Source organism: Rhinoderma darwinii, chromosome 1 (genome assembly GCF_050947455.1).
Source record: "Rhinoderma darwinii isolate aRhiDar2 chromosome 1, aRhiDar2.hap1, whole genome shotgun sequence".
Lineage (NCBI taxonomy): Eukaryota > Metazoa > Chordata > Amphibia > Anura > Rhinodermatidae > Rhinoderma > Rhinoderma darwinii.
This window is the reverse complement of record NC_134687.1, coordinates 393,314,356-393,333,324: the sequence shown is the minus strand read 5'-3', so window position 1 is coordinate 393,333,324 and position 18,969 is coordinate 393,314,356. Positions and strand designations below refer to the sequence as shown.

General features: G+C 39.8%; 1 protein-coding gene across 3 annotated transcripts in view; it reads left to right on the top strand.

Annotated features, from left to right (window-relative positions):
- PTCH1 (patched 1) overlaps positions 1–18,969 on the top strand; it is a 78,510-nt gene that overhangs the window by 53,223 nt on the left and 6,318 nt on the right. For 2 of the 3 annotated variants that reach the window (XM_075828819.1, XM_075828818.1), the window contains exons 16-20: positions 6,106–6,248; positions 9,355–9,535; positions 10,523–10,803; positions 13,031–13,168; positions 14,461–14,603. In XM_075828819.1, the coding sequence (XP_075684934.1) occupies positions 6,106–6,248; positions 9,355–9,535; positions 10,523–10,803; positions 13,031–13,168; positions 14,461–14,603 (886 nt within the window). Of the gene's footprint in view, positions 1–6,105; positions 6,249–9,354; positions 9,536–10,522; positions 10,804–13,030; positions 13,169–14,460; positions 14,604–18,935; positions 18,963–18,969 lie in introns of all 3 variants that reach the window. The other variant, XM_075828820.1, reaches the window with a different exon arrangement.

Here is an 18,969-nt window from a genome sequence, read left to right as displayed (position 1 = left end):
GTGGATCTGCTGTTCCGTTCTGTATCATTTTGTTCATTACGTAACAGCAGTTCCGCGGGAAGGCAGGGACTCCTAGCATCATAAAATGTCTATGATGCCAGGAATCCCGTTCACCTGTACTGTGGTCGAGCCGGGAAATCCAGCCGACACTCGGACCGTTTTTCACGGCCCGATCTCCGTCGTGTGCAAGAGCACTTGGACTACATCTAAACACTCACAAGTCTGTTAGTACAAGTACCCATAGATATCAGGAAATGAGACATTACTACATTACTACTTTGAACTGCCTAAATGACCCGCAACTATTCAATACATGGATAAATTTAGGTTTTGGATGTGGATGTTATTTGAAAATCACATGTAATAAAGAATGTGAAATAAATTATTTTATGTAGAAAGACATAAAAAGATAACTTAGACAGTGGACAACACCAGTCAGCAGAAAGCCAGACAGATATTATGTTGTAGTAAGAAGGTGATTTATTTAGAGCAAGTAATAGCTCATTCAAATTAAAGATTTTTTTGGGGTTTTGCTGAGATTTACTACTTGGCAGTTAAAATGTTGTCAGAGATTCCTTAGCAACAGACAGCAAGCTGCTTCAGTCAGGAACTTAACCACAAAAGAGATATCCTTGAATAGATGATGGTAGATAGGTTTATTACAGAAATAAAAGTACATTGACAATTTAATGTACGGTATATGGGGGCTGGCAGACCATTACTCAAAGTCTGCTGACTGGAGGGAAACATGGGTGGGACAGGTTAGAATGTGTCTGTCCACTTTTATAGCTCCCGCTGAGAAAATAGATCCCATAGATTTCTGGGTACAGTCACTCAACTTCCAACCCTCTATAGATTCCACATTCAGATTTAGCTGAGCTATTTGTGCATATTTATCCTGCAATTTTCGAGCAAACCATTATTTTATGTATAAAGGGCCTTTTACACCGGCAGACAATCGGCCGGTGCAGCGAACGCCGATCAACAAGACATCGTTGATAGGCGGTCGTTTGCTCCTGTCACACGGAGCTATAGATGGGGACCAGCGGTCGTTAATCCGATCACTCGTCCCCATACATTATTTTCATGTTGGCAGCGCGTCTCCCTGTTTTGTACAGGGAGACGCGCTGCCGACAAAGATAATATTTCTCTCTTTTAAAACGATACGATCAGAAGATGATTGAGCGGTTGCTCGTTCATCTGCTGATCGCTGCCCTGTTAGCACAGGGCAATTATCGGCAACCAGCGTTCTGTGAACGCTCGTCTGCATGATAATCGTCCTGTGTAAAACCCCCTTAAGTCTAGCTTTAGGAATGCTAATCTATGAGTCATTTATATGTAATTCCGATATTGTAATGATTTGTTTGCATGAAGCAGAAAATGCAAGGTTTATATCATTTATAAGTAAATGTTTGACATTGACAATGGCACTTTACATTATGTGTTTAGGGCTTGTACCTTGGACTGTGGATGTGAATAGGAATGATAGAATAGAAATTCTGTTATTTCACCAGATTAATTTAGGCTAAAATATCAGGAGGGATAAAGAGAAGCTGAACCTTCTGGGATATGTACTTACTGTGGATTGATGCGTATTCTGATTTGTCTCTAAGTCTTTGTTGGATATTTATTGGAAGAACTTTGTGTGTCAGTTGTGGTTTTGTGGCTTGCTAGACCTGGGTGGTATTGCATTTCTGGTCACATTCTCTGGTGGGTAGGTCTAGCTGTGTGTAATCTTTTTGAGACATGCCTCATTGTTCTCAGGGTTTCACAAGTTTTTACTAGTCTTATTGTTTTAGGCCTTTCACTGCTTTTGGAGAGTTTTACAAAGCAAAGAAAGCGTCCGTGATCGGTTAAAGAAAGCACCACATAGCTAAAGGAGAACAGATTAGACTAAATTCTGTTTAGGCAACTGTAGCAATGTAATTGCATTCCTTAAAAATGATAACATCTCCCTTCCAACTGATTTCTTTTTTTGTGCTCTGATTGTAATTTTATATTTGCTTTTAATCTGATATCTTTTCATCTCACGAGCTCCCCTGCTTTTCATCCATCTGGGAAACAGTACTCTGATTTCTTCTGCAGCTGTTAAGTAATGACTGGAAGTTCTTAGAAAGTAGTTAAGTAGCTTGGTTCTGAGTAAATGATTGTTTATGAATTATTATTCCAGGATAAGATATGTGCTAGAAATAAGGTGTGCAGTCATTTACTGTTTGTGTTTTATGTTTTAGATATGCATTTTTGGTATTTATGTGTGTATGCTATCAACGTTGTTTTATCTATTAGGCCCCATGCACAAGGCCGTAGTTTTCACCTGTAATTACGGAATCAGTAATTACAGATTAAATTGCGGACCCATTCATCTCTATTGGCCACGGACGCCTTTCCGTATATATACACCGATGTGTGTCCGGGCCGTAGAAATGATCCGCAAAGTATAGAACATGTGTCACGTAGGGTTCGTGGACCCACTGGGCCGTACCGCCTTGGCGGTGGGTCAGCTGGACAACAGGGCGCAGGTCAGAGTCTATAGTTCATATAGGGTACCTGTGGCAGCTCGGACAGTGGCAAGGCAGGCTCGGCTGGGACTAGGCAGCAGGAAGACGTCAGGCGTGGAGTAGCAGGACAGGCGTGGTATACAGCACGGCTACAGCTCAGCACGGCACTAGATCAGGCTACAGGTTACAGGAACAGAGCAAACTGGGAGCAGGAAACACTAGGGAACCATTTGCAAAACAAACTTCGGATACGACCACAATGCTCAGGCATGGGAGGATGGGGCTGGGACCTTCTTATAGCCCAGGGTGCTCTGGGAGCAATCAGCTCAATCTCCCACATGCGTGCGCTTTGGCTTCTTAAAGAGGCTCTGTCACCACATTACAAGTGGCCTATATTGTACATGATGTGATCAGTGCTGTAATGTAGATTACAGCAGTATTTTTTATTTAGAAAAACGATAATTTTTGACTAAGTTATGACCTATATTAGCTTTATGCTAATGAGTTTCTTAATGAACAACTGGGCGTGTTTTACTTTTTTGCCAAGTGGGTGTTGTGGAGAGAAGTGTATGACGCTGACCACTCAGTGACCAATCAGCGTCATACACTTCTCCTCGTTGATTTACACAGCACTAGCGATATAGCTATATTGCTATGTGCAGCCACATAAACACACTATAACGTTACTGCAGTGTCCTGACAATGAATATACATTACCTCCAGCCAGGACGTGATGTGTATTCAGAATCCTGTCACTTCACTAATACAATCCCGACACTACAGCACAGCAAGCGTAATCTCATTTGAAATGACCGGTTACATTGTAATCTCGTGAGATTACGCTTGCTGTGCTGTAGTGTCGGGATTGTGTTAGTGAAGTGACAGGATTCTGAATACACATTACGTCCTGGCTGGAGGTAATGTATATTCATTTTCAGGACACTGCAGTAACGTTACTATGTGTGTATGTGGCTGCACATAGCGATATAGCTATATCGCTATCTGCAGTGTAAATGAATGGGGAGAAGTGTATGACGCTGATTAGTCACTGATTGGTCAGCGTCATACACTCCTCTGTACAATGCCCACTTGGCCAAAAAGTAAAACACGCCCAGTTGTTCATTAAGAAACTCATTAGCATAAATAATATAGGTCATAACTCGATGATCGTTTTTCTAAATAAAAAACACTGCTGTAATCTACAGCGCCGATCACATCATGTACAAGCCACTTATAATGTGGTGACATACCCTCTTTAAGTCTGGACTGAGCTCGCGAGCGCACCCTGGTAGTCACTGTGGAACAGGACGACCGTATGTTCAGACCTCTCTGGAGAGAAGGGCGTCGACTGGATGGAAGGAGTTCGTGGTCAGCGACCACGGACGTTCCAACATGTTCTATTCTTGTCCGCAATTGTGGCACAGACTCGCCCTCAGAAGTCTACGGGCGCTTCCACAATTGTGTATCCGTAGCAGTCGGATCCGTATTTGCGGACAGTGAAAACCCTTGCGGTCGTGTGCATGAGACCTTGCACGTTGGACATTCTGGCATTTTTCAGTCATCTACCAAGCTTTATGCCTTTCAGACATGTATGGGAACATCTTTGCTTGCATTTACAGGAGTAAATGAATGAATGAACCATGGTTATGGCTGCATGGATTACTTGTACTCCATATTATTTTGTGTGAAAACAATGAACGGCATTAACTGCCTTTCAGCAAGAATGCGGGTTTAAGCACCGCTCCATGAAAAGGACAGCATGTGTTGAGGATTGATGGCTTGTAATGATGGGATGGATTTCACATTTCTAGCACAAGTGTAGGGGGTCTTCTAGCTCATCATCCCATTCTTCTTTCTCTCCGGGATGTGGATTGTCATATATGTTTGTGCAGTGGTCAGCATGTGCTGAGCTATGGCTTCCTGTATGAAATGTGCTCCAGATTATTACCTGCCTGCCACCGCTTGTGAGCTCAGAGGTATTCCATGTCTCCCTGAGCTCTCCCTCTCCCGTAACAGGATGGCAGAGTGGAAAGGAGCAGTTGAGAGTGAATAGATGTTGGCTGTGATCTTTACACATGCTGGCAGCAGATCCCACATCTTGTATTAGCTGCACAAGTTGAACAGATGGAACAAATTGACAAAATCGTGTTCACTCACACTGTGCTCGAGAAGCAGCTGAGATGCTATATGAAGCCCAAAAACTGAAGTCTTTTTATTAGTTCTTGCGTTCTCTCGTCACAAAACAGTAGCTCGGTATGGTTCATGATGAATATTGCATTCATCCTCCCCTCCTTCCCAGTCATGCCACGCTACATTTATTCTAGTAGGCCATAAAGACAATCTTATGTGAACTTTCCAGGTATTGAATTCTATGACGCTGAAGTTCTCTAAACTATTCTATTTACAGAGCTTATATTATATATAGTATTTAAAATATCCCTATCAAGAAGTTGGGAAATAGGTACTCATTTCATTACGCCTGCCCGTATACATGTATATATTTTTTCCTACTTTGCTTAAATAGCACAAACATATTCCACAGCGCTGCACACACATATAATCATTCACATTAGTCCTATTAGTGGGGTTAAAAATCGAATTTCCCTATATCAGAGACAGATACTCATTAGATCAGTTTTTACCAGACGGCAGTTAACCTATCAGTATGTTTTGGGAGCGTGGAAAAAAGCTAGAGTACCCGGACGAAACCCACACAGACACCATGCAGATGTTACCCATGCACACGGCTGTAATTTTGATCCGCAATTACGGACCGTAATTGCGGATCAAAGTACGGACCCATTCATTTCTATTGCCCACGGACACCTTCCTGTATATTTACAGGAGGGCGTCTGGGCCGTAGAAATGACCCGCAAAAACGAGGACATGTCCTATTTTTGGATTTTTACGGACCGTGCTCCCATACTTAATAATGGGAGCACGGGCCACAAATGCGGATGACTGTCCGCGGCCGGCCGTGCCCGTAATCACCGGCCGTGATTGCGGGCACGGCCGTGTGCAGGGGACCTTAGTTGTATTCAGACCTAGGAAGCCAGTTCTACAGTGCTAACCATTGTGCTATCATGCTGCCCACATATGTAAACATTTAGAAAAATGTTCAAAATATCAACACATATCAGTAAGAAAGTTTGACTACTTTTGTCCTTGCTGTTAAACAAGGTATAGAATTAAGGACACAATAGACAGACTAACCCTAGCCTGAAATGGCCGATTACCCTGGTAGTGGCGGTTCACAGTATCACAGCCTTCAAGTGTGTCGGCGTTTCACAGTATTGAGCAGTAAAGCCCCTTCAAAACAGCTGATATGCAGGGGTGCTGAGAGTTGGACCCCTCTGATAAGATATTGATATTCTGTTCTTTATTCTGTATTATTGAATAATTTATTTTCTATTTAACCCAACAACAGGTATTCGTTATTGTAAAGTATTCTGCATTTTGATGAGTGGGTTGCTGACCAATAACATATGAGATATAAAATATGTAGCTTATCTGCAAATTCTATTTTCAATGATCTTATGATGTAATGTTAAACAGCTTTTTGGCATGCATGACTTACTGGTTGTTGAATTTCCCTTTTCCCCAATAGGACTACAAGATACCTTTGACAATGAATGGGAAGCTGGGAAAATTACTTATAATAATTACAGGAATGGTTCTGAGGATGCAGTGCTAGCTTACAAATTATTAATACAGACCGGCAACGCAGATAAACCTATTGACCTCAGTCGGGTAAGACCGTGAACCAAACAAAAAAATAAGCAAATAATTTCACAAAAGTAAAAGTCCAAGTTTGTTTCATATTAAGTAAAAAAAATTAAATAATACTTTTTTTGTGTAGTATTAAACGATGAGTAAAATAAAAAACAATCACTTTCTACTATAATTTCTTTAAAATAATTCTTTCTCTGTCCCCCACTACCGGTAACCCATGGCTTGGTGTAAAACACAGTGACCTTTCAATGTCTTATGTTTCGGTGACTGTCTAATGACTACCGTGTTAAAGATATTGAATGCTACTTGGAAGTTATACTCCCAAGAACTAGACAAACAGGTGGCCTATTCTTACAATCGGTGGTGCTCCGCCGATGAGCAAAATTAAGGAGATTGAGCTGCAGTAAAGGCACAGCCCCAACTGTATGTACAGCCCTGTGTAAACAATAAAAGGGGATACAACTCTTGCTGGAGTGCTGCGGCCCCTTCATTATACTGATCAGTGGCTGCCCCAAGAGTTAGAACCCCCAATCAAATATGGATGGCTTATACTAAGGATAGGCCATCAGTATTTAAGTGGCAAAAAACTCAAAATACCCTTTAAGTATACATTTTCTAATAAATAAATCAGTTGAGTTTAGCCATGGATGCCAATGTGCAGGTCAATATGTGGCAGTGTTGAACTGGATGCATACTTGATATCTACTGCCATAGACTTTGGAGTTTTGAAAATATTGTATTTGCTAAAACACGGAGTATAGCTCAGGAAACAAGACTGAAAGTGTGGAGACCGTGACAACAACCCCTAATTATTTCTTTTCCAATAATTACATACATGTCCTATGTGGAATTGGACGCTAAGACCTGCGATGAAATGTCTGCTAGCCGTGGTGTTGCCGGAGAGATGTACTGTGCCAGACACATCTTGAAGACATGCTGTTATTCCATCTCCAGACGATGAATTAACTCCAGATACTTTGAATGATTGGGGGCACGAATAAGAGCGTTGTGCCGCTGTCACTGTTTCTCATTTCTTTCAGAAGACCTCAGCGTGGAGTTGTGCCAGGATTTTTTTATGCTGTAGCCTGGTTTTAAAAATAGTGGTTAAGTGGATGGGACTATCCTTCTGTGATTGCCCTTGACTTAGTAGGTCACCGTGCATGGCCCCACAGGGGCTACTATTGCTTGTAGCTGGATCTCCGCAGTAAATGAGTTAATATTATAATAAATGGTTATTTAGTAAATACTAAAGTCACAGAAGAAAAGTCATAAGATCACATATACAGATGTTTTATTTTTAATTGCTCGCCTTCATTTACTGGGTGGCATTTCCTTCAGTTTTAACAGCGGAGGTTAACTGCACCCAGACGTGCGGGGGGATGTTTGCCAGGTCTTTTTTTTTTTTCTCTGCATTGCTTTGTTTCTGCAAAATTTTTCTCTAGCTTGGCCATCCCTCCCGGAACCACCCTCACCCCCAGCTGTAGACATTTGTTGAGCACACTGGTCCATCAGGAGGGGCATGGATTCAAGAATGGAACAGGGTTGCTAGTGTAATTACAAGGGGAAGAGGGAAAGAAAGGAGAAATGTTTTCGTTAGATGGGGAGTCATATTTCTTTGGAATGCAGCAACTGTTTATTCATTGCCATTCCGTTCACTTCAAGGGTAATTAAAAAACAGATATTTATCATATTTGTTTAAGAAAACAAATCAACCTCATATGGCTCGATCCCGTCTTACTTATAAATGTAATCACTTAAGGGGGACAAATGTGTCTATATGGATAAATATCTGTAAGAGCGTATACTGTTATGTAACTTTAGCAAACAGCCTTGTTTCCAGTTCTCCGAATTAGAGGCCCCCAACTCACAAATGTTGCTGGTTATATGGAGTTCAGACCGAAAAGCACGGCTCCATTTAGATGTGAACTCTACATTCTGCAAATCTCCATATTGAGTTCCATGGTCCAGAAATTCCAGCTAACCTTAGTCTATAAAGTTATGTACCCTATTTTTCCATGTGAAAAATAAAAATGGCAGCATACTCCATTCAAGCAAGAAAAGTTTTCCAAATAAATTAAATTTGGTCCTAAAAAAGTAATATATATATATATATATATATATATATATATATATATATATATATATATAATTAGTATAGATCTGTATGACTTCCATGTGAATGCAATGTTTCCTACTGCACATTCTAGCATGGGAGGTTTTTCTGTTAGCACGTTCAGAATATCTGCAGGTTTGCGGTTCGGATTCCGCATCACAAATTCGCATCAATTTACAGTACAATACAAGTGGCTGGTGCTTTCAAAACCCCTTTCACATGTAGCAGAAAAAAAAATCTGCAAAGATATTCAGATTTTCTGGCACAATTCGCAGCAGAGATTGTCCGCCATTCCTGAACATGCCCTTAGAAGGCTTAAGGAAAACGGAAACAATATGGCTATGCAGAGCTCATCCATACAGAATACTATTGGTACCATATTTTCATATGCTCACGTGCATAAGGGATAATTCAGTTGTCATGTCTAATCTATCTATCTATCTATCTATCTATCTATCTATCTATCTATCTATCTAATATCTATCTATCTATCTATCTATCTATCTATCTATCTATCTATCTATCTATCTATCTATCTATCTATCTAATATCTATCTATCTATCTATCTATCTATCTATCTATCTATCTATCTATCTATCTATCTATCTATCTATCTATCTATCTATCTATCTCTATCTATCTATCTATCTATCTATCTATCTATCTATCTATCTATCTATCTATCTATCTATCTATCTATCTATCTATCTATCTATCTATCTATCTATCTATCTATCTATCTATCCGAGAATCTGTGTTATATGTAATATGCATATATACAGTTATGATATATTGTGCAGGAATAAAAGTATATTTTCTTTGCAAGACCAGACATATACATGAGAGAACAGAAATACAAATTTTAATGGTTTGTATTGTGATATTGAGAATTTATTAAATTGTGCAATTGCATTCCCAAAATGATCAGTAAAAACTGCATTTTGCCTATGAATTGTGAGGTAAATCTAATTCTGATGAGTGACAACCTTCCATATATGTCTGTTCTACAGTTGACTAAAAAGCGTCTCGTGGATGCAGATGGGATCATTCATCCAAATGCCTTCTACATCTATTTAACGGCCTGGGTGAGTAATGACCCTGTAGCCTATGCTGCTTCTCAGGCCAATATCCGCCCGCATCCTCCCGAGTGGGTCCACGACAAAGCAGACTACATGCCTGAAACCAGAACAAGTAAGTAGGACTTTGCCTCAAGCCTTAAATGTTTATGAACAGCTTCCTCCATCCTGGCTCTGTTTTTGGATGATATTGTGCAGATCCACCACACTTTCACAGACTGTTCTGATTTAATTCGACAACTATTTTAGTGTTACATTTTCTGTTAAAGAAAAAAAGAATCAAGTCTTTTCCATTCAGCCAAAAATAAGTGTCAACTATCTGGTCAACACTTAAAATATATAATTATTAGTTAAGTCAGATGAATGGGTTAACTAACTCTAAACTATAAAGTCACTTGTCTGTTTTTTGGGTTTTTTACTGCTTGCACCCATTGTAATGTATTATTATGGACTAATATGTTACTATATTCCACAATATAATAATTATTACTGTAGTATTGTTATTTGTTGTCATTTTCTTGCATGTCTGATTTTTGGCAGGGTAGGTTTAGAAAGGGACATTTGAAGGAGATTTACATATTCAAGAAAAAAATGTAATTGGCTAAAAAGTAAGGAAAAAAAATAGCTTTACTGTATCTGAACCCTAGAGCTTTGTGGCAGCCAGCCAAACCTTGTCTTAATGAAAATTTATAGTTGAGATTATAATAGGGCAAATCATGTTTAGCAAGTCAACTGAATGACCCTGCAGGGTCTGGAACACACAACGACAGTAACTGAACGCTAGCAGTATGACTGACTGGAATTTATGGATCTAGTTTTTTTTTCTCCCTTATTGTGGTAGATCTAGGGTTACCGTTACATGATAAAAGAAGCATGGAAAATCAAGGTTCCCAGACTATTAAATGATCATATGTTCTAAATTTCTTAAAACAAAGACCTTTTCATCTTCATAGATGTTTCTCTGGCTCAGTCATTGTCAACAGCTATACTAGTTCTTCTGTGTTTTGTTTTTCCTTATAGCAGCGGTACAATATACCAGTACTTCTTTTAATGTTCATTTTTATGTTTACCATTATTGATCTTCACGTTTTTTGTTCTTCAGTCCATGCAGCTGAGCCAATAGAGTATGCCCAGTTCCCTTTCTACCTCAATGGTCTTCGAGAAACTTCAGATTTCGTGGAAGCTATCGAGAAAGTTAGAGCAATTTGCAACAATTATACCAGCCTGGGAGTGTCGAATTATCCAAATGGCTACCCGTTCCTTTTCTGGGAGCAATACATTGGGCTCCGCCACTGGCTGCTCTTGTCCATCAGTGTAGTTCTGGCCTGCACATTCCTGGTGTGTGCCCTCTTTCTTCTGAACCCCTGGACTGCTGGAATCATTGTAAGTTAATAAGGTTCTTTGTTGCAGTCAAATTCCTTTCGGCATAGCTCTTGCTACAGCCAGTAAGGTTTGTTTATGTCTGGATCTCTGGTGGAATAAAGTATGTTACATCATTCATGATATGTTTATTCGACTTCGAAGGGGAAAGAAAGGGAGAGTTCACAGCTACGGAGTAAACCTGAAAAACCTAATCCACATATTCCCTCAAGTACAAGCACATTTTTAATTGATATAGAATTACTTTTCGTTTACAATGGAGATGTATTTGGGAGTTATAGCTATGGGATGTGCAGTGTGAATATGGTGAACATAGTAATTTTTGTTAGTCACTTATTGATATGTTTTTTACATACAAATCTGTAAAATGAAGGAATGATCGTACACGTCTTTTTTGACACATGACTCTTTCCAATGATATCCACTTTTTATGTGTTCCTGTCTTCTCAAGATGTATTACTGTGGAGTTTAGGCCAGGTTGTCACATCTTTCTTTTGAGAAGCTTTATCCTTTTCCTCCATCTTGTACCCGTCATGATTTTCCTTTTTAGCTTAAAGAGGCTCTGTCACCACATTATAAGTGGCCTATCTTGTACATGATGTGATCGGCGCTATAATGTAGATTACAGCAGTGTTTTTTATTTAGAAAAACGATAATTTTTGACAGAGTTATGACCCATATTAGCTTTATGCTAATGAGTTTCTCAATGGACAACTGGGCGTGTTTTACTATATGACCAAGTGGGCGTTGTACAGAGAAGTGTATGACAGTGACCAATCAGCGTCATACACTTCTCTCCATTCATTTACACTGCAGATCGCGATATAGCTATATCACTATGTGCAGCCACATAAACACACTATAACGTTACTGCAGTGTCCTGAAAATGAATATACATTACCTCCAGCCAGGACGTGATGTGTATTCACAATCCTGTCACTTCACTAACACAATCCCGACACTATAGCACAGCAAGCGTAATCTCGCGAGGTTACGCTTTAAACTGTCATTTAAAATGAGATTACGCTTGCCTTGCTGTAAATATCACACAGATGCTACAGAAGTGTCAGGATTCTGAATACACATCACGTCCTGGCTGGAGGTAATGTATATTCATTGTCAGGACACTGCAGTAACGTTAATGTGTGTGTATGTGCTGCACATAGCGATATAGCTATATCGCTATGTGCTGTGTAAATGAATTATAGAGAAGTGTGTGACGCTGATTGGTCAGCGTCATACACTCTTCTGTACAACGCCCACTTGGTCAAAAAGTAAAACACGCCCAGTTGTCCATTGAGAAAGTCATTAGCATAAAGCTAATATAGGTCATAACTACGTCAAAAATGATCGTTTTTCTAAATAAAAAAACACTGCTATAATCTACATTACAGCGCCGATCACATCATGTACAATATAGGGCACTTATAATGTGGTGACAGCCGAATTAATAATACTTACTGTACTGGAATATTCTGCTTAAATGCAGAAAAAATAATTACTTTTCCTTAAACCCCCCTCCAAATCCCAAATTCATCAGTGAAATTTGCTTCACTGCCTGCTTTGTCTCTACCAATCTTTCCTAGTTCCTTAAAAGCCATGCGGCCTCCCTGTAATCTGACACCCATTAGTTTTCTGTCTGTTTTTTGTTTAGCTAGCAAAGGATTTAACATTAAATGCCTTGGAAAATGTTTGTTGTCTTATTCCTAACTCCAGCATTTATTTTTTTTACCCCAAACGTATTTATATGCTTTATTTGATGCAAGGGCAAACAAGGTCATATGTTATATTTACAGTCCCTCTTGTGGATAAATGCTGAACTGTAAGCAGTTGACCTATGACGTGCTGCAGAAAAACAGCAAGGCATTCTCTTCATGTCAAGCATTCTCCTGCTGCTTTAGGAGAATATTTAATTTCAGATTTAGCAAAATCTTAGTATGGCCAGAATGACACATGCAGTTTTGGTGCCATTTTTTTTGCTCACTTTTTTTTTTTTTTAGACACAAAAGAAAGGAGATGAATCAGTTTTTTCTCTATAACTTTCCTTCCTTTTGGATCCATTTTTGGCTTTGGCTTAAAAAAAATAAAGACAAAAACTGCATCAAAACTGTGTGTGTGATCTTGGCCTAAATGTGTTTTCTTTTTGTATTTTGTAGGCAACAGGTTTTTTATTACATAATGTGCGTGCTGTGGGTTTGTCAGGTTTTGACAGGGTTTTTTTCTTTTGTAGGTAATGGTTCTGGCCCTTATGACCGTAGAGCTGTTTGGAATGATGGGGCTCATTGGGATTAAGCTGAGTGCTGTGCCTGTGGTGATCCTGATAGCCTCTGTGGGCATTGGGGTAGAATTTACTGTACATGTGGCTTTGGTAAGTACACCACACTGTTAAGTTCATATTTTGTTTGTACCCATTCATTTCTTAGTACATATTTCATTATAGATGATGACAACGTTATATTTAAATTATTTTGCTCACCGATGCATGAAACTATTTTATCTGTACTATGTCTTGTCTAGATATAGGTCTGCTCTTCTGAATATCTTTGATTTATATACAGAAAAGTAGCTTATGTTATTGCTTCAGTAGCTAACATAATATATAGGGTCCAGTCACACGTGGCGTATTTGCCTCGTATTTTGTAGTGTAAAAATATGCCGCGGAAAACTTTACAATGTAATCCTATGGGCAAAATATTCTGCAACTCTTAATTGTTTGCATTGCAGAATATTTTTCCCAGGGGATTACATTGTAAAGTTTTTCGCAGCATATTTTTACACTGCAGAAGTACGAGGCAAATACACCACAAGTGATGGCACCCATAAAGTGTGGGTGTATACTGTATATATAAACTAAAAGGTCTAAAGGATTTATCCATACAGGAGATGTGTGGGTTCCAAACTGTAGCTCTATTGTGCTAAAAGAAAAAAAAAACATTGTGAACTAAATGCCACATACAATACGTGTAGAAGACGTCTTTAAAACACCATCCACATGTGGCTTAAAAAATCTTTGCAAAATTGAGAGCACGCTGCGAATTTTAAAAGCAGCAGCATGTCAATTCTGTTGCAGATTTTCACAGTGGATTTCAAACTTTGCAATGCATAGGTTAAAATCCACAGCAAAATCTGGATGTAACACAACAAAATTTCCGCCGGAAATATCCGCCCAGTCTGGGCTTGTTATATATGGTCTTTTTTTACGCGTGGGTTACTCTAAAATTACTCAAATGTATTACATACTGAAGTTTTAGTATACCAGCTAAAAAACATACATTTAGCTAAGGCATTTCGCATCCACTTGCTGCTGTGAAGTAACACTACGTCACCATATGTGAGCGTGGCCAAATGGGTTTTTACCCATGGTGTTAATAATATTTGGCAATCTTCTGTTCCTTAAACAGGCAAAGATCCACACAAACATGCATGGCAGGGCTATTGTCAGCACCAGACAAACACCGGGGTGTACTGGGCTTGAGGGGCCATTCACAATCTGTACAAAGATGCTCTTCACTTGTCAAGCCAAGTGTGGGGTAGACCGGGGCCCATTGTCACTCATGCACCCAAGGACCCACATATACCTGGACCAGATGCATTCGATGACACTGTCCTTTTCATTAAACCCAGCACTGAAGACTAATTGAATTTTTTCTTCACCCATAGGCTTTTCTCACGGCTATTGGAGACAAGAACCGTAGGGCAGTCCTGGCTTTGGAACATATGTTTGCTCCGGTTCTCGATGGAGCTGTGTCTACTTTACTGGGAGTCCTTATGTTAGCCGGATCAGAATTTGATTTTATTGTCAGGTAATGCGTGATTTTCAGTATTTATTTATTTTTTTCATCTAATGCGATATATTTAATAATATATATATCTCAAAATATATTTCCCCCATCATATTGCACTGCACTACATCTGAGTTCACATACCTGAGCTTAATTTGCAAGTTCCAGGTAAAATAACGTATACCTTAGAACAATTCTCTTATGGTTGAGCAGCAGAAATATCATTCACATTTGCTAGATGGCATTAAGAGCTAGGGAGCTTCTGTAGGGAATTAAAAAGGGAGGCCGTTTTCTTGTGGATTTAATTAAGAATGTAAGTTTGTCAGCTCTGGGAGGTTTTCTTTGAAGGGAATTTGATAAGTGCAGTGAAATAGATCCCTCTCTATTACAAACAACCTGTGGAGCTCTGTAAAATGACTAATCTTAGATGTAACACTGCTTCATTGTGGTGGACTGCTATTGCAAAAAAAAAAAAAGGCATGGGAGCAAGAACAAAGCCTGATGGAGGATGGGCATACGAAATTCCTTCTATCTAAAATAGATACTCCTATCCATGTAAATGTGACAGCCACGTTCTACTCTATAACATTGGTTGTAAAATGCAATTTCTTGGCATGTAGCTAAACTGAGAAAAACTGCAGAATATGACTCGTGGACATCAGGCTTACTTTGTCTAAAGTTTTGTCAAAATAATTCTGCGCATCTTTTATAGAAAGTTTAATGCACGCAGAATGATTACCATGTGTATTTGTGTATACTATATACACAGAGAGAGAGTATTTCTCATTAGGCTCTTCAGGGCTACATTGTTTGCCAACTGAGTTAAGATAAAACTGCTCATAAACACTGGTTTGTTTCCACCAACAATCTAATATGTATCTAATGTCGACCCAACTGTCCGCCGACATCTACCGTAGGGTAAACAACAATCGGTATGTTGGATTTCACCATGACGATCCTGTGTTCCTCTCGAAAACATCGTTGGCAGAGGTGTCTGTCAGCAGCATATCTCCCCCTCGCTATAGCCGTAAAAGTGTACGCACAGGCGATCTAAGCAACCATGTCCATGGGGGACCTGGAGGAAATGGTTGTCTTGTCATGTATGGTCAGCTTAACTTATCTGTTAACGTACTTTAACTTACCTGGTAACTGTTTACCTGCAGTATTATGAAAAAAAAGATAGATAAAACCAACTCTCGTTTGGCCGACAGCTATTTCTCATTACTCTACCATAAATAGTTTAGCCATGCATGCACGTTTATTTCAATGGGGAGAGAGGATGACAACCACAAAATAATAAATCTGCAAATTATACATTGGAAAATGTAGAAGCACAAACAGAACATATAGCAAAAGAAACACATTAAATCAGCACATTTCATTCAATCACATTTGCTTGTTTAGAAACTGTACTGTAGTAGGATTGAAACTCTCAGTAAACCTGCTCGTTCATGTTTTAATAACACGATACTGCCTTCCAGATGGTAGCAATTCATTTGGAAGCGGCTTGTCTCCTGCGGAAACAAAGGAATGGCATGTTTAAATCCAACATGCCCAATCCTTCCTACCCCACACATAGGATCCTAAGCCGATCCTGTCAAAATCCGCAGGTTCGGATGACTTTATTTCAAGTCTATGGTGTAATGACGGGGTAGGGAGACAGACAGGTGAGCCCTAATCTACCCGCCACTCAGTCCCTGCCTACTTGCACGGCCCGTCCTAGGCGACGGCGTACAACTGGGCGACGGTCCCTACGCTCAATAAGTGCACGACAGACCAACAGACAAGGGTACACAGAAGCTAAGCGAAATGGGGCAATTGCCCACGGCAACACCATGAGCATCAAGAGTAGTGAATGAGTCGAGTCAAACCAGGAGTGTACGAGGTACCAAACGCAGAGCAGGAGAGTAGTCAGTAAAGCCAGGGTCAATTTGAAGCAGAGGACAATAGTACAAGCAGGAGCAGCAGAGCCAGGAAACAGAAGAATCACAGGCAAAGAAGGAGCAGGAAATGAGGGTATAAATAGACAGAGGGCGGGAGCTAGCTCCGTCTGGCCAGGCTGTGATAGGTTCTCCCTCTCCTCAGCCTCCCAGCCTGAATGGTAGCAGATCGAGTCACTCTAACAGACCTAGGCACAGATGCATGCTGATTAACCACGGGCGTCGACAAAGAAGCTGTGTCAGGCAAATCCATTACATATGGTCACTGCAAATTGGAGTCAACACAGCTCAGTTTCGTTGACGAGCTCAGTCCAACTACAAGAGTCTGCTGGCATCACTTTAAAGTCACACATCATATCGATTTCTTTTTTTAATAATATAGTTAGATTCTTCCCACGAATGTCTTGTTTTTCACAGATGGTTAAGTTAGGTTCGTCCCAAAATTAATGAGAATTATATTTTTACGCTCCCCACTAAGGCTGCGTGAGGAAAGTGGGGATGGAGGTTGTTGCGGGGGTAACGCACGTATACGGCCAGTCCATCCTCCATTGAGCCTGAGCCTTTCGAAGCATCGGTACATTACAAAAGAGCACCCTTGTTTTTCCCTCTCGTCTCGGACGAAAATGCAGAGGAGCAGCATTACGCAATCAAATTTTGCATGAAACTTGAAAACGTCTTCAGAAACCTTACAGATGTTGAAGACCGCATATAGGGATGCTGCTTTGTTGTCAGCCCAAGTTTTCAGATGGCACAAGGGCTTCAAGGATGGAAGGAAAGCCATTGAGGATAACCAGTACTCGGGACAACATTAAACGTCAAGAACCAATGAAAATGTGGCCATTATCAAGGCTGCTCTGGATCGGGACCGATGTTTAAATGTCAGACTAATCGCAGAAACGTCCAGTCAGCCGTGACGAGGGCTCTGAATAACCTTTCACATGAAGTCTTCCAGCACTGCTACGAAGAATGACAGTGTGATTGGAATTGTTGTGTACAGTCCCAGGGGACTTACTTTGAAGGTTTTCGAGCCTAATTGTATGTTTTTTGAATAAAATGATTTTTTTGGAAGTCATTCTCATTACTTTTGGGACGCACATCGTATATTTTAGAGTACTCTTTGCTTGGGAGCCATCATGTTAAGCCACTTCTTAAACACATGTTTGAGCTAAATTGCAATCTGGTTCTTTTCTGGGTTGGCTACAAAGTCATCAAATGTTATTCCATTGTTCCAGGGGATTACCAATGTTCCAAAAGTTCTGGAAAGACAGAGAGATTAGCTCAACGATGCGCTCCACTAAAATGGAGTAAATTAACAGACATTGTATATGCAAAGCAGACTGAAATATAATCTCCTTGTTTATTCTAGAGCTAGATGGATGACATGCAAATGTTTCTGGGGCCTATTGTTGATACAAATCCCAGTCTAAAGTTTTACTTGGTTTACATTTAAAGAGGACATTGGCTTGTTCCTTGTACTAATGGAGTTAAGATTTTCCAAGATGTTTACAGAACCAGGTTATTTGTATGTTGTGATTTCGCTAGGAAAAAAGATACAAGGAAAACAAGAGTTCTATCCCAGCCAAGCCTTTGTTAACCATTTCCGTGAAGTGTTCAACAACCTAAACTATTTCAGTGAGCCATATCTTGGTTTTAGTAAATCTTCAGTAAATAATCTTAAATGTGATTAACTTTTATGAAGTTTTTAGAAAAAATAAACATGCGACTACTTTTATGGAAGAGTTTGCAAGCGTATTTCAGAATAATCCCTGACCATAGGCCTTAGTGGTGGGAAACAGCATCCACTCGTGCACTTCTCTCGTCTTCCCCATTACTTTAGCCTTTATGTTTGAATTGGCTGACTCAAAACAAGAGTATTCAGAGATGCTAAATTGATCAACAAAAGATTAGCCTGCAATGCAGCTCGGCCATTGTGGAGGCTTTTACTGCGTACAATGCTGAGGCATACCATAGAATGGAAAGCATTTTCCTTTACAAAAACCTTGTTCCTTTACTCAAAACGGTTTGCAATTTAAGCTATGTGGTAAAACTGAAACACATTGAATTCCAGGAGGAATATAGTTGTTAGAGACCAGAAAAAGAAAAAAGTCCTTTACCTGAACAACTAGTAACTTAATTGGAGAGTGCTGAATCGGTGGATTAGCATTTGGGAGAAGTGGCTCTTTTCCTCTTGTTAGAGTGGTTTTTGTTAATTCTCTCTTCCCCTCGATCCATCTATTTTGTTACCAGTTTCTGGGTTCTGGTTAATAGGCAGAATAGTGGACTCTGGTATTGTGTTCTATTCACTTCACATTCCATATTTTTGAGTCCTGTGTTACACTTTCATGAATAGAAGCAATTTATCAAGCCTTGTGCTGTGGTAACAATCTAACCATTTTCTTTTTTTCTAACTAAGACTGAACTGTGGGATTTAACATTCAAGGTAAAAT